At 40.5% G+C, this 14,079-nt stretch overlaps 1 protein-coding gene across 2 annotated transcripts in view; it reads right to left on the bottom strand.

Moving 5' to 3' along the window:
* Window positions 1-14,079, bottom strand: part of gucy1a2 (guanylate cyclase 1, soluble, alpha 2) — a 33,665-nt gene that overhangs the window by 9,804 nt on the left and 9,782 nt on the right. The window contains exons 4-8 of one of the 2 annotated variants that reach the window (XM_026298520.1): window positions 13,082-13,992; window positions 5,406-5,618; window positions 4,291-4,563; window positions 2,371-2,514; window positions 701-760 (exon numbers count right to left, since the gene is read on the bottom strand). In XM_026298520.1, the coding sequence (XP_026154305.1) occupies window positions 701-760; window positions 2,371-2,514; window positions 4,291-4,563; window positions 5,406-5,618; window positions 13,082-13,992 (1,601 nt within the window). The remainder of the gene's footprint in view (window positions 1-700; window positions 761-2,370; window positions 2,515-4,290; window positions 4,564-5,405; window positions 5,619-13,081; window positions 13,993-14,079) is intronic. The other variant, XM_026298521.1, reaches the window with a different exon arrangement.

The following is a 14,079-nucleotide window of genomic DNA, read 5'->3' on the forward strand; positions in this document are numbered from 1 at the left end:
TTAGGAACACAGCAGTGCACAGAACAGAGTCCTGTCTGTTATTCAGCAGCTATCTGTCTTACCTTCTCTCTCATTTACATGTATTCTTCCTGTCTGTGTCATTCTCTTGATATGTATATCAGGTAATAGCCAGATCCCTTCAGTTACAACAATTCTACAAAGTCTTTTCCAAACATAAATACACATTCAGTCATATCCACATGATCTGCTACATTTTTCATATTGTCAACAACAAGAAATTATACAATTCAACTATGTGTGTGGCAGCCAGCTCCAATCTCATTTATTGCTTCTGAAGATGGAAAATCAAGTCACAAATATAAATATAGTTTCATTTTCAAGTTATGCAACTATGATATTTTTAGCAAAAAGTACTCAGAAGTAAATAATGAGAATGTTAAGGGCAGTTTTTAATTTAATTAGAGTTGCTCACAATCTCCAGCCTTATTCTGCAATATGAGTGAAACAAAAGACACAGTAGGACAGCACTGATGCCATGCCAGAAATAAAATGCCTCTCACAGTAGGTAATAACTTTGACTCATTTTTATGACATCATAAGTGACACCCTGGCATTGGGTGACCTTGACAGGGACTAGCCTTATGATAGCGAAATAAATCATATCTTTCTTTTTCATTCTGCCAAATTAACATGAGAGGTTTAAGCTCAATCCCTCTGTTGTCCCTCTTTCTGTCTCTACCTGTTTGATATCCTCATCTTTTTTTCTGCAAAACAGCAGCCTGCCATTCCTTGTCTCGCTCTGTGGAGACAAACATCATCCAGTCTTTTAGAGTCCATAAAATACAGTTAAATGCAGCTTCATAGTTAAAATGGATGTAACATTAATTTGGTCTCTACAGTGACTCTGAAGCTGAAGCTGGACCAACACAATATTACAGCAAGTCTGTGCTGTTTTAGTGGCTCATGGGACAAATGCTTCGCATTTAGCAAATAAAAAGTTTGAAATGTCCCATAGCCACATTTATGTGCAAGGCACAAACTTCAGAAAACAGTAACTCATAAAAATGTTTCAGGTCTATCAAGCAGCCGTTGGGATCCTGTCTAGGATGAACAGACTAGAGGCACAACTAAACCATCTCAATACAACACAAGAAGGGAAGATAGAGAAAAAGAGGCCAGATTCAAGAAAATGGTTGAAGAAAAAAAAGAAGTACAGAGACAGTAGAGTAGCATAACAAAGCCTACACAGTTGAAACAACACTCTGAAGCATATGGTGCATAACTAGAACAAAACATCACATACTGCACACATACACCCACACTCCACACATATAATCATCCCCCACTGTAAACACAAATGTATTTAGGAAATATCCACAGAGACACAGACACACTGCACAGACAGCGCACTCTGCACAGTCACAATGCTGATTCTATAGTGCTGTTGGTTGGATGAAACTTGTAGCTGGGTTGGGAGAAGATAACTATAAAACACTGTAACTAAAATAACTATTCTGTTACATGGCATCTTTTATTCTTATAACTACCCACTACCCACTTAAAAATACTGACTGTTTTTTATTAAATTTGACAGAATTTATTATAAAACAGAGTGTTTTGTTATGCAAGTTCAAACACTGGGATAACAATTGCCAATTCACAGTTAAAGTGGAATCACGTTGTGTGGTTTTGAATTGAATCTTTGCAAAAATGCACATTGTATATAAATACCCTTCTTCTTATTCCAAAGTCTCTGAACTGACTGTTAATAAGTGTAATCTCTAGACACTGACACACTAATGACAATATTCATCACACACTCATACAGTGCAGCCCAAAGCTGCACATTAATGTAAAAGATGTAAATGCTTTTTAATCTATATTTGGAACTGGTTCATATAATAATAACAATAAAACTATATTCAAAACCAGGAAACCATATACGTTTATATAAAGAAAAAAAACACAGCCACACAAATGTTTTCTTGTCAAAAACATTGCATTACATTACAAAGATTGAAAGAAATTGTCCTCAGCAGGAAGTGATAATGGCAATACTGGCTAGTTAATTTACTTCTAAATAAGGGCGGTTCTACATTGAGCACATCTCTTGGCAGTGGCATTCTAGATCTGAAGACCATATAATCATCTCCCACCATACACAAACATACTCATTCATATATTCAGCTTTTTGAGATATTTGAAAAAAATAGGAACCAGGCTGTTCACGGTTAATTCCTTTAAATGATCCAAACCATCAGCTGTGTTTTATCTTTAAAGTTCAGAATGGCTCTAACTGCCCTTCATGTTTCAATGATCATATAGCAGCTTTAAAGAAATCAGAGGAACTTCACAAACCTTTGCAGCTACCCACCACATCCAGCATTATGTCAGTTACAGAAAACTCACCTTGATAGGCTTCCCATCAGGTGTCAGCACTTCCTCCGAAAGTTCCATCATCTTCAGAGCCATGTGTGCAATAGGCTTTGCATGACTATCAACTTTCTTGTGAAGTCCCCCTGCCACACAGTAGGCATCTCCTATTGTCTCAATCTGTATGAGAAATGAAGGGAGAGAGACAGAAGCTGAAATTTGTGACTGAGTCTAAGCTGATGTTTGAAATTGCATAATTCATACAATGTCCACTGAGTAGCTGTAATTTAAGGAGCTCCTTCATTCCTCTTGTAATATAAGAACTACACTGTTTCACTCTCTGAGTATACATCATTCACAGTAAGAGCAGTTAGAGGTGATCTCTGTAAAGCCACTTACAGAACTTTGCACTGCTTCTAACCCACTGTAAGAACTCCAAAGACCCAAAGCATAAAAAATACAACCAATTAACTTAACCTGACACTATTGTGCAAACACAAATACTAAGTTCACTGAAATGTCCTCCTTACCACGCATTGTGACATACAGTCATTAAAAGTGTTGGGGTCACAGCTGCAAATACATCTTTGTGTGTGTGTGTGTGTGTGGTTTTTTTTTACCTGCAAAGAATCATGATGCTGACATGATCATTTAAGCAGCCGTGCGGACTGCAATAAAAGCAAGTCTTTCCTTGTTTGAGAATTACTCCTCAAAGCCAAATTCAAAAAGCCCACATGTGAAACAAAGAGTGCCACTTCCAGGGATGTGTTGCATTATTTCCAGGTGACAGACTGAGTGAAGTGCCATGACAGTTGACACAGCCCTTACAAAGACAAAAAAAGTGATGGCACAAGAGGAAAAAAACGGAGGAAAACTAAGAGACCAAATGCTCTCATTTAAACCCACCGCTGGCTAAATCATTTCAACAGTAACCATGGCACAATGGCAACATATGGGTGCCTCAATCTCCTCTCCATGTCCTCCTGTTCCTGCTTTCGCTTTTATACACACACTCTTCCACTGTGATACACATAAACCCTCTTACATGCCCTCAATCTCTCTGCCCTCCTCTCTGTATCTCTTCTTCCATTTTATTTCCAGATACCTGATATATTACATTTATAAGCATAAATTGTCCCAGGGATTGAGGTAATAAGAGAGAGGTGAAAGATGATGGCAATGGTGATGATGGAGAGAAGCTAAGGTGTAAAGAGTAAAAGTGAAGAAAAAAACAGATCTTTTTGATAGAAAGTTAGGATATAAACAGGGAAGGACAGCAGACTACAGTGATGACTGTAACTAGGCCCAAAGCCACACTGTCAGATGGACAATATTGACACATCGTTGTTCAGCTCTCACAGACTGGCCATTAATCATTTGCTTTTTCCATAACACACACACACACACACACACACACACACACACAAACACACGCGCGCACACACACGTGCATTGCAGCTGTGACACAAAAACTTGAATGTGATTCTTTCCTTTTGAAACTGTGTTGAAGCCTTCAAAAAATGGATGGATTTTTTTAAAAACTTAAACCCACAAAGAACTGAAATCCTTTTGATTGGTCTCCTTAGTCACATAAACTCAATTATCTCAATGTTGTTTTGTTTTGTATTAACTTAGGGGCATCTCAAAGATCAAGCTGTTTTTGTCTACCACAAATCTGGCAACTGTTGTTCATGCCTTCATTTCATCTCACCTTCATTACTCTATCTCACTCTTGTCAGTCTGTAGCAAAAACAGCCCTAGTTAAATTGTAATTACAGCAAAATGTAGCTGCCATGATTTTAACAGGTACCATCACAATCATCTTTGTATGTCTGGGCCAGTGGCCAGTTCATTTTAGGATTGCATTTTACATTTTACTCATGACCTTTAAAGCTACGATTGGATTCAACAGGTATTACTACATCACATATAAAGATGTGTGCATCTGTTACTGACCTTATAAACATCCAGAATACCACACTGGTAGTCGAAGCGTGTGTAAAGCTCGTTCAGCATAGAGATAACCTGCATCGGAGTGCACTGAGCACACACAGCAGTAAAACCCACGATGTCTGAGAACAGCATGGTGACATCGTCAAATTTGCGAGCAGGCACTGGCTGACCCTGCCAGAGTTTCTGTGCCACATCACCTGGAAATATGGAATACAGGAGATCTACGGTTCTCCTCTTTTCCTCCTCCAGTGCCTGATGAGTCCGCTCTAATGTGGCCTGGGAGAGGACAGAAGAGAAGGAAACGTAGATGGTTTTGTTCTGTGTGCTCTGCTTTCACAAAGGGACTGGTGACAAACAATGCTGAGATGTGGGAGTACTGCACCAAACTGGAACTGCTGGTATGTGTAAATGTATTTGTGTATTAGTTAGATTTATTTTGGACTGTGTGTATCTGCATATGTTCATTTGTGTCTGTGGGTGGCTTCTTAATACCAGGTCTGTCTGATGCAGTGTTATACCATTGTTCAAGCAGGCAAGTTGACTAAGATCTGGTTATTTATAGCAGTGGTCTGGGGGAGTAGTTGCAGTGAGGGAGCGATGCAGTGAGCAGATGCACAGGATTGGGTCAGGACTCAGTGAATAGCTCTAAAATGCTTTGGATTAACCAGTCAACATTGAGATTGAACTGTACACACACACACACACATATTTATAAAACGGCAAACCAAAATAAAGATCGATCACAAACATACTGAATATTTTGGTGTATCTTAGGTATAGGTTGAAGGTTGTCAACTGTCATTTTGATTGGTGATCAAAAGTCAAGAGGGTGGGCCTAACCTAATATGAACGAAAGCAAGTCAGGGTTTCAGGTGAAGTCTGCACCCTACTTGTTGGCATCTTGATTTTTTCAGTGTATGTTGTGGCCTGCTGGTAGCTGTTGTAACAGAAATCATTTCACTAGCACTACTTGTGTCAATTTATAAAATAATTATGTCACCATTTTCTCAAACAGTTCCAGCAGTTCCTAAATCTGGCTGGCTATGACGAGCTTATGATTTTACAGTGGCAAACTAGAAGTGTGTAAATACAAACAAATTAACCAGGAGCCTTTTTACCTTAAGTTTGTCCATTCTCTTCTTCAGGCCATCCTGGGCCTTGGCCTGCTCTCCCACCAGGATAACATCCCGTGTGGCATCATGGATGGGAATATCTGACAGGTGGAGGCCCCTGCCCATCAGCTCCTCCAGCTTATCAACACGTGGAGATCCCAAAAACATTAGAGAGCAGGACTCGGGCACGTGGATCATCTGACCCTTCAATTCCATGACCTGGCAGGGAGAGCAATCAAATTGGAAAGAAAATACATGGGGGATGGATAACAGACTTGGAGAGTGTGACATTTGCATAGCAGTTTATGTTCACTATTAGCCTCTCATTACTACAGGTATAATGTTAATATGATGCTTGCTCTCTAACCAATGTGTTCAAACAATGCACATTAATAAACAAATTATAATAATTTATGATGTACAGTATTTGCACAACTCCAGTAACTGCCTATTCTATAATTTCACTCTAAATATATAAATATATCAAGACTCAAGATTCTGCTCTTTGATCTGATTGACAGAAACCTGATCTCTTGCATATCTAATTGGAGTAGTTAGTAGTAGTAGTAGTATACATAATTATTTTCCACCGTCCAAGTTAATGCAGGTCTATGGAAGCATCCCAAGGTCATATCAGATAAGTAAGCAACAGACTGAAATGAATGTTCCTGGCAGATTTCCAAAGAAGATGTTGAGGAAAGACATTCCTGACCCTTCAAATATGATTCATGGTGTAAACTACTTCTGCTGGAAGCTTTGTGGATTCTCTTTCCCCCTTAGTAAAATTTTTCTCCCTTCCTCCGGCTTTGTCCCTGTCCCTTCCTTTTCCCTTCTCTCTGTGTTTTTTATTCCTACCTGTCTCTTTCTCATTCTTTCTCTCTAACCTCTTCTCTCTCTCTTCCATTCCTTTTCTCTCTCTCTACAGTGTCAGATAGATTATTCCGCCAGTGAGCACACTGCAGCCCTGTTTTATTTATAGCACAAGGCTCTCCTAAGTCTGCATAATACATACAGTCTATATTCACACACTCACAGTATTTCCCTGCACAAAAACACACAGAATACATCTAACAAGGAGACGCATATAGTGCCTATAAATATAAACACAAATACACATGCAAAGTGTACGACCCCCAGCGCCCGAGTTCATCACAAATCTTGGTGTGATTCGGTTATTATAAAAACCTGGCTGATTTTATACATACATATATACATATATAGCAGGAGAAAGTGAGCTTCTGTGTCCTGAGGTGGCAGCTGGCTGGGTGGGAGGGCCTACATGCCTCCAATGCTAACAACCATCTCCATGGAGACTGGAAAATCAGAAAAGCCAAATACAAAATGAATAACCTACTCAAATGCTGCTTTTACAAATGCACTATTTCATCTCTTGTCTGTCTCGCTAGTCTCTGTTTGAGGATGTTACTCATATTTTATACATTCAGTAAGTATAGCTGATGAAAAAATAATTCGGACATTTAGTGGAGTGTAACAGCTACAGTTACAGGTTACGTGCTTTTAATTATATTATAGTCACTTTGCTACAAGCAGTATGATCATCAGTAAAGACTGTGGAGCTGTTGCCATTCATGTGAATAATTGCTACTGAAGGTAAGTGACAAGCACAGTCTGGAACTGTACCTAATCGGATCAAGCAAGTCGCAGCTAAGGTCACTACAGTGAAGTTCAGACATCATTAATTCACTGAAACTCTTTATTGACTCAAATGGGGTTTGCTCTGCATCACAACATCAGCAGACAGGCCCTGCCAAGCAGCGTGTACAGTAGTTGCAATGAAACTGGTTAGAAATTTACACATAGAGATGCACAGATACAAGCTGACATGTACACACACATCCCAGGAGGCTGCTGAGTTGGCCTAGTTATACATTTGCTTAACTCAGAATTCCAACCAGCATCTCTCTCGTCGCAGCAGAGGCGAAGAGGAGGTCAGTGATGGGAAAAGAAAAGAAAGGAAAGAACACAACACATAAAGGGCAAAGGTGAGACAAGATGATGAAGGGGAAGAAATGTGAAGAGAAAAGAAAAATGAAATAATGGAAGCTTGCTGAGTCAGTAAATACACAATAAAAACATTCAGAAGGAAGCATGATTGGGGAGGCAGAATCAAATTGTTAAATCAAACAATGACACAGCGAACCTCAAGGGGAGACCAGCATGTTGTGTCCTAGCCAAGTATGTAATGGTGACACATCTTTTAAAGGGAGTTCTGCAAGTCTAACTCTGATGAATCTTCACTGTTTGCTTGGTGATTTTCTTCATCTAATTACATTGAAGCACATTTGTATTCCAACCAAACCTAAGTTTTGACCTAAGCCTGTCAGCTTTGTAAGCTGCCAGAGTATTGTCTTTCTGAGGCCTAGTAGTCGATCTGTGTACATACAGTATGTGTATATGTGTTTATGTGATATACAGCAGAAGTGTATGTAAATGTTATTGTTCCCTGTTACAGTAAGGCCAGAGCAGTGCACTTTTCACATATTAAGATGATTAAAATAGACAGATTCGGGCTGCCATCGCCATAGGCAACAGAGAGCTGAAGGTAGATGAAAAGGAGAGGTGGAAAAAATAGGTGAAAGGACCAGAGATGAAAACAGAGGCAAAAAGAGAGGGGGAGTAAGGAGAGGGAGAGACAAGGAAGAAACTCAAGGATGCAGTGGACCTGAAAAATGGAAAAGAGGTATGAGGGAGCGCAGCAGAGAGAAGGATAGCAGGAGGTGGACCGGACAGCTAATGGATTGTCTTTTGTGAGCATGTCAACAGACTTTCATTTGCATGAACAAGCAGTGAGCAGCTAAGAGTCAATGAGTCAGCCTCTCTCATCTCTCTCACTCACTCACACACACACAAACAAAATGCTGCAATGCTCTTATCTTCTCAGACCCTGGCTATATTGTGCGATTGTACATCCCACTCTTTCACTATAAATGCGCACACACACAAAGACACACAGAGCATTTAGCCTCAATAAACACAACTACACAGAATAAAACACACAAGTTGCTGTTTCAGGTAAAAGATGCTGATGTCACATTAAAAATCCCAGCTATAAGATAATTCATTACAGAATACACACAAACTTACAAGTTACAAGCTGACTTACTATTTTCACACATGCTCTGTGTCAACAGTCATACAGGCTCTGTCTCATAGACGCCACAGTCCCTGTAACACCAAACTACTCTGACACCAAATATACACAATAATTCCACATATGAGCACAATGCAGTGCCATCGCACTGAACCTAGGTCTATTAGCTTTACAACTTTTCATTGAGAATTGTCTTTCTGAATCATAGTAGTCGATCTGTGTGCATAGGGTTAGGGACCTTCCCAAATGTAATTTTTGGTCTCTTTTGATGGAAAACAGATCAATAATATTCCAGCTATTACTGATAATCGATGGTTTACTGACTATCCACAGCCCAGATTCCTAATAGCCTATTGGCTTAATGAAGAAAAACTTGAAATCTCAAAAGCCACAACATCTATAATTAGGCATACTTTAGCAGTCCATGGTTTGCAACAAACTGACCACACGATTACCAGAATAACATCATTTTTAGGACATCTCATACTCAGCTGGTCAGGAACAGTGCACACTGATCATCACTGTACATCTAGTTGCAGCTGTCTCTGCACTTTTTTTCCATTTTTTAACTCAGCTGAAGTGGAAAGTCTGAGAAAGTAGATTAAAAAGTACCAAACCAACAATGACGTCTATTCTCTGTCTGTCAGACATGTTGATTATGATTGTCTTGTTTTCATCTTCTCACTTCCTCTTTTCCTCCTCTCTTGTATTTTCATTCACGATGTTTTGTAAATGTATCAACAGTAGACAAAGAGGGCAGTGATTTTCAAAGCACTCTCCAGCGAACAAACAGATCAAAGGTGGTGCTAATGTTAAGATTCTCTTTGTAGTCAGACACCCAGGTGCTCACATGCACACACATACAACCCTGATCCAACAACCCCTACAAAGGCAACACAAGTATGACAACAACACTCCACACAAACTGTCCATACTGTTGAAGACTTAGACTTTCAGGACCATAAAAAACACTGTCTCATCCTAACCACAATTTTGACTCTGTGACCCAAGAGTCTGGGAACTCTTGGATGTTTGGAGCAATAGTATCACCACTGTGGAGGCAGGTGCTGTGATTCATGGAATCTTTATCTTTTTGAGCCTGTTATTTTAAAGATAAATAGAATATCAGCATCCCATTAAATCAACAACAAACAAACGCCATCAATACTTAATTTTGCCCATTATAGTGGGACTATAAGTCCGAAGTATTTCTGACAATCTTGCACCCAAAGAACACAAAAACTGAGTGTGTGGCTGTTTCTGAATTTATTTTAGTTTTGAAGTTAAATAATAAATATTTGTCTCTGCGTTTTTTCAAACACACATCGGGGATGTCCTGATACTTTTATTTTGTGTGTGAGTGTGTGTGTGTTTACACTCTCCCTCCTGATTGAAAAACAGCATCAAATCAAGTGTAGCCAGTGTCAGAACAAAGTAATGCAAGTCAAAACCTGCTGTCTGACAAATAGTCAGACTAGAAAAGGAGAAATCACATTAAGGATACAGGAAACAAGGTGAAAGAGATTTTGTACTGGTCAGTGGAGACATTTTGACAGTGCACCCTGTCTACACTCCCCTGTGTGCTGACCACACTGCTCAAACTAAGCACAGACACAAAGAAAGAAATGCGATTTGACCTTTTCAGAAGGTCTTTGGATGTTTCACAGCCCTTGTCCCTGGGTGAAGTGAGGAAAGAAGTCAAACTGAAAATCTACTACAGGCCACTCAAATACACACACATACTGTGCAACACAGGGGAGTGTGGCCTCTTTACCTTGGCCTGTCGCCTTCTCGCTCTGCCCTTTCTAGTGAAAATGTCAGCCCACCCTTTTCTGTTTCCCTGCCCAGGTGGCACAAGATTCATATGGCAAAAATAAAGAAAACAATGTCCGCCTACTCTTCTGTGCAAACACACTCTGCAACACAAATCTTTCCAGTGTCTCATTGTGTTTAGAGCTGGGAAGGAGCATCTAACTGGAACTTCAGCACAGCCAGGTCTGATCACTGGTGGCACTCACAGAAAAGGCAGTCACACTGGCTTAGTGAAACCAGCATCAGAACCTTTTTGAGGCCTTTAGATGGGAAAGATGAGAAAGATACATGACTATAAGGCCACAGTCCAGAACCAGAATGCTAATGTTTCAGCTAATCCTGAGCTAAGGTACCATCCTGGGACTGAAGTTCCAGTCAGGACTTTAGATCTCAGTCCCATTCATCTGGCCACTTCAAAAGGGTAAAACTTTTTTTTTTAAAGTTTTGTGCTAATAATGAATTCTATAGGAATGAGCAATTGAAATGAATGCTGCATATGAAAGGAGAAACACTCATCCATCCATCCAGAACCTGGATAACTTTAATAACTTCAACTCCACACCGAAAGGCCCCAAAAAAATGTTTGAACCAGAAGCTTCTTACAACAGTGCTAACCACTGCAGCACTGTGCCACCCAAGAGCGGAAAGAGCAAAATAAAAAAGAAACTGCTAAGTAGCAGAGTGGGAGAGAGAATGATAGTGGATTTACAAGAGACAGTGGCAGAGAGGCGAAGAGAAGATGAAAGCTACAGAGGACACTGTCTGTCGTGGTACTCGAGCTCTGACTGTGAAGTGGGGGAAATCCTGCGGCCACTCCTGAGGGGAGGCAGAATGTGGGCATTGCATGGGATTATTATGTACAACTACATGAAAGTATTGGAGGAGCTGTGAAACTGTGCAGTTGTGTTTTGTGGTCATTCCTCCAGATTAATGCACTAAGCCCCAGGATTGGTTTATTCAACCAAAGCAAAAACCAAATCACCTGCACACAAAGCTGAAACACTCTAGCCTTCACTTAAATGGAAAATGTTCAAAAGTTCTCTAAACGATCACAAGTTGTCAAGACATACACTGACAGGCAAAAATGATATTAATGTATCATTATAGCAGAGCTGCAGCGATCAGGCCCTTAACCAGTCATCCTATAGAAAATGAACTAGCAACTTTCTTAATAATATTTTTTTTCTCATGCATGATAACAAACCAAAATAAAATATTTGTATTTTGTATTGTTGGTCAACTAAAACGAGACAAAGGCATCTTCTTGTGCTGTGGGAATTATCACAGGCATTTTCACTATTTTCATACGTTTCATAGCTAAAACAATAAATGAAATAACCAAGACAGTCATCCGATTAATCATCGTTAGTTGCAGCCCTAAATCATATGTCGTTTGTAACACAGGCGTGAGTACAATATGTAGATTTATATAAAGTATATTGCCTTCTGTAATCTTTTGAACAGAAAAGTCTACATTGTCTTTAGTGCTGACATGACATGAATTAAATTGAAGCAGCATAGAGCAATCGTGGCCTAATGGATAGGGAGTTGGACACGTAACCCAAAAGTTGTGGGTTCGAGCCTCAGGTCCTAGGTGTCTGTAGGGTCTAGGGACTTTTAACTGCACCACTGACTTTTAATGTGTTGCTGTTTGTTCACATATCCCCACTTTGTTTGACACAGAATTTTCCTATTGTCCATGTTGACATCTAGTATAGCCAGTATTTTCATGCACCACTGTGATTGACACCACAGTGAGAGCCTTAACTGAAGCGATAATTATTTACCTCCATAGAGTACCTTCCAATTTATATAGCATTTATATTCACCTGCCCTTTTCATCCTAGTACTGCTTTGCCTACATGAACAAAATTAATAATTGAGTTAAGAAATAAACTGCAGTCTGTGTGAATTAGACCAAGCAAGAACTGTGCTCGTCATTCTCAAGGTAATTCTTGTCTCATTTGGTTCACTCACATAATTAGCCCCAAACTAAATAAGATACCACTAAAATGGTGCATACCATGAGAAGAAAAAAACAATATACATATTATATACATATTCCTATTCTTGCACTCTTGCCCTGTGCAGGGGATAGAGGAGATAGTTGCACCCACAAAAGTACCATCTGTGTTTAGTAGCATCTCTGTAGTAGTGGACAAATGCTTTTCCCCTTGTACCATCCAGTTGTCTGAATGTTGAACTATACTGTTTGTTCAGGATGACTTGAAAAATAAATTTGTAACTGACATTATCAAAAACTTGTTTATATCTTGGTGGTGGATCAAAGAGTACAGCTCCCATAGAGGCCCATTATGTGCCTGTGAAGCCAACACTTTTCAAATATACTCCTATTTTTGTGGGATTTAAGCTTGAAACATACCTAAATCACTCACACATACGCAAAGACACAGACACACACAGAGTAGTCCTGTGTCTGGACTGATCAATTTCCTTTCTGTCAGCTCGGTTTAGCATTATGTTGTTTGGCATTGTCACTTCCTGTCTGTGGGGACCATCCAATCAATAAAGAACTGGATACAGCATGCAACTGCAGCTGATTAATTGTTTCTGGCAAATAGGGACCAATTCAAACCTCACTCCGCCCATGCAAAAACATCACAGGCCTGGGGGTGTGGTGCAGCATGTACTGGAATGGCACTGACAATTGACAGAAGGCCATCAATAATCCATTTTTTTGTTTTTGCTTCTTTGTGGTGTAAGCAACAGTGTTACCTGTTATGTATAATATCTTTACCTTCTCCTTGGTGCCACCCTGTGTCGTTTCGGGCCTGGTACGGATGGTAAATGGAGATGCAAGCCTCAGCAAGATGCCATGGAACGAAGGCTCCATCTTGGGTGAAACAATCTCAAAACAGTCCCTGAATAAGAGGCTGCGGTGAGGCTCAATGCGAGCCTGCCTCCTCAGTCCTTCTCCAAGCTGCAGTAGCTCCATGTGAGGCCCCAGGACAAGGTGAAATGGAAAGGCACGGCAAAATGTGGCCAAGCCAATGCGCAGATCACTGGGGTTGGTGGAAAGGGAGAGAGGGGCACGTTTAGAGCTCACTGAGGCAGAATTTGGGAGGGAGGAGAGGGAATGAGGGCATGTCTCAATGATTTGGAAAGAGAGGCAAACTGTGGGTGCAGATGTTGGAAAAGGAGAGGGAGGGGAGGGAGACGAGGAAGGTGAGGCAGTGGGGGATGCAGTTGGAGTGGGAGTCGTGGAGTCACCATCAGTGTGTTCTGTCTCTTCATTGGGCATTAAGGGAGTTAGAGGTGGCACTTCTTCCACCTCAACTTCTGAATGAAAGATCCGCCTGGCAACAGCTCTGATCAACCCTGGCATGACCAATCCAACAACAGGGGCTGGATTGAAACAGTGAAGAAGCAACACCTTCCCTGTTGCATCTCTTTCTCCTTTCTCTTCAACTTTGGCCAGTTTTCTTCTCCCTTTCTCCTCCTCATGGGGATCCTTACACTGGAACGAGGGGCTTTCAGAAGATGCACGGCGCCCTGTGGAGGTGCGAATGTGTTCCAAAATGGCATCAAAGCCATTGAAGAAGTCCTGGAGGTTTCCGCCTACAGCCCGAAGCACTCGCTCATTTTCTTCAAAGCAGAGTCCAAAGAATTCCTCCCCAAAATGCTCTCGCAGCTCACAGAATGGTACTCCTAGCAGACGTAAAACACCAGTGTCAACAAGAGAGACATGCACTCTGCTGAGAATGCACACATATAATAAAAAATACTCACTGTGAT

The sequence above is a fragment of the Mastacembelus armatus genome, chromosome 13 (assembly GCF_900324485.2).
Source record: "Mastacembelus armatus chromosome 13, fMasArm1.2, whole genome shotgun sequence".
NCBI lineage: Eukaryota > Metazoa > Chordata > Actinopteri > Synbranchiformes > Mastacembelidae > Mastacembelus > Mastacembelus armatus.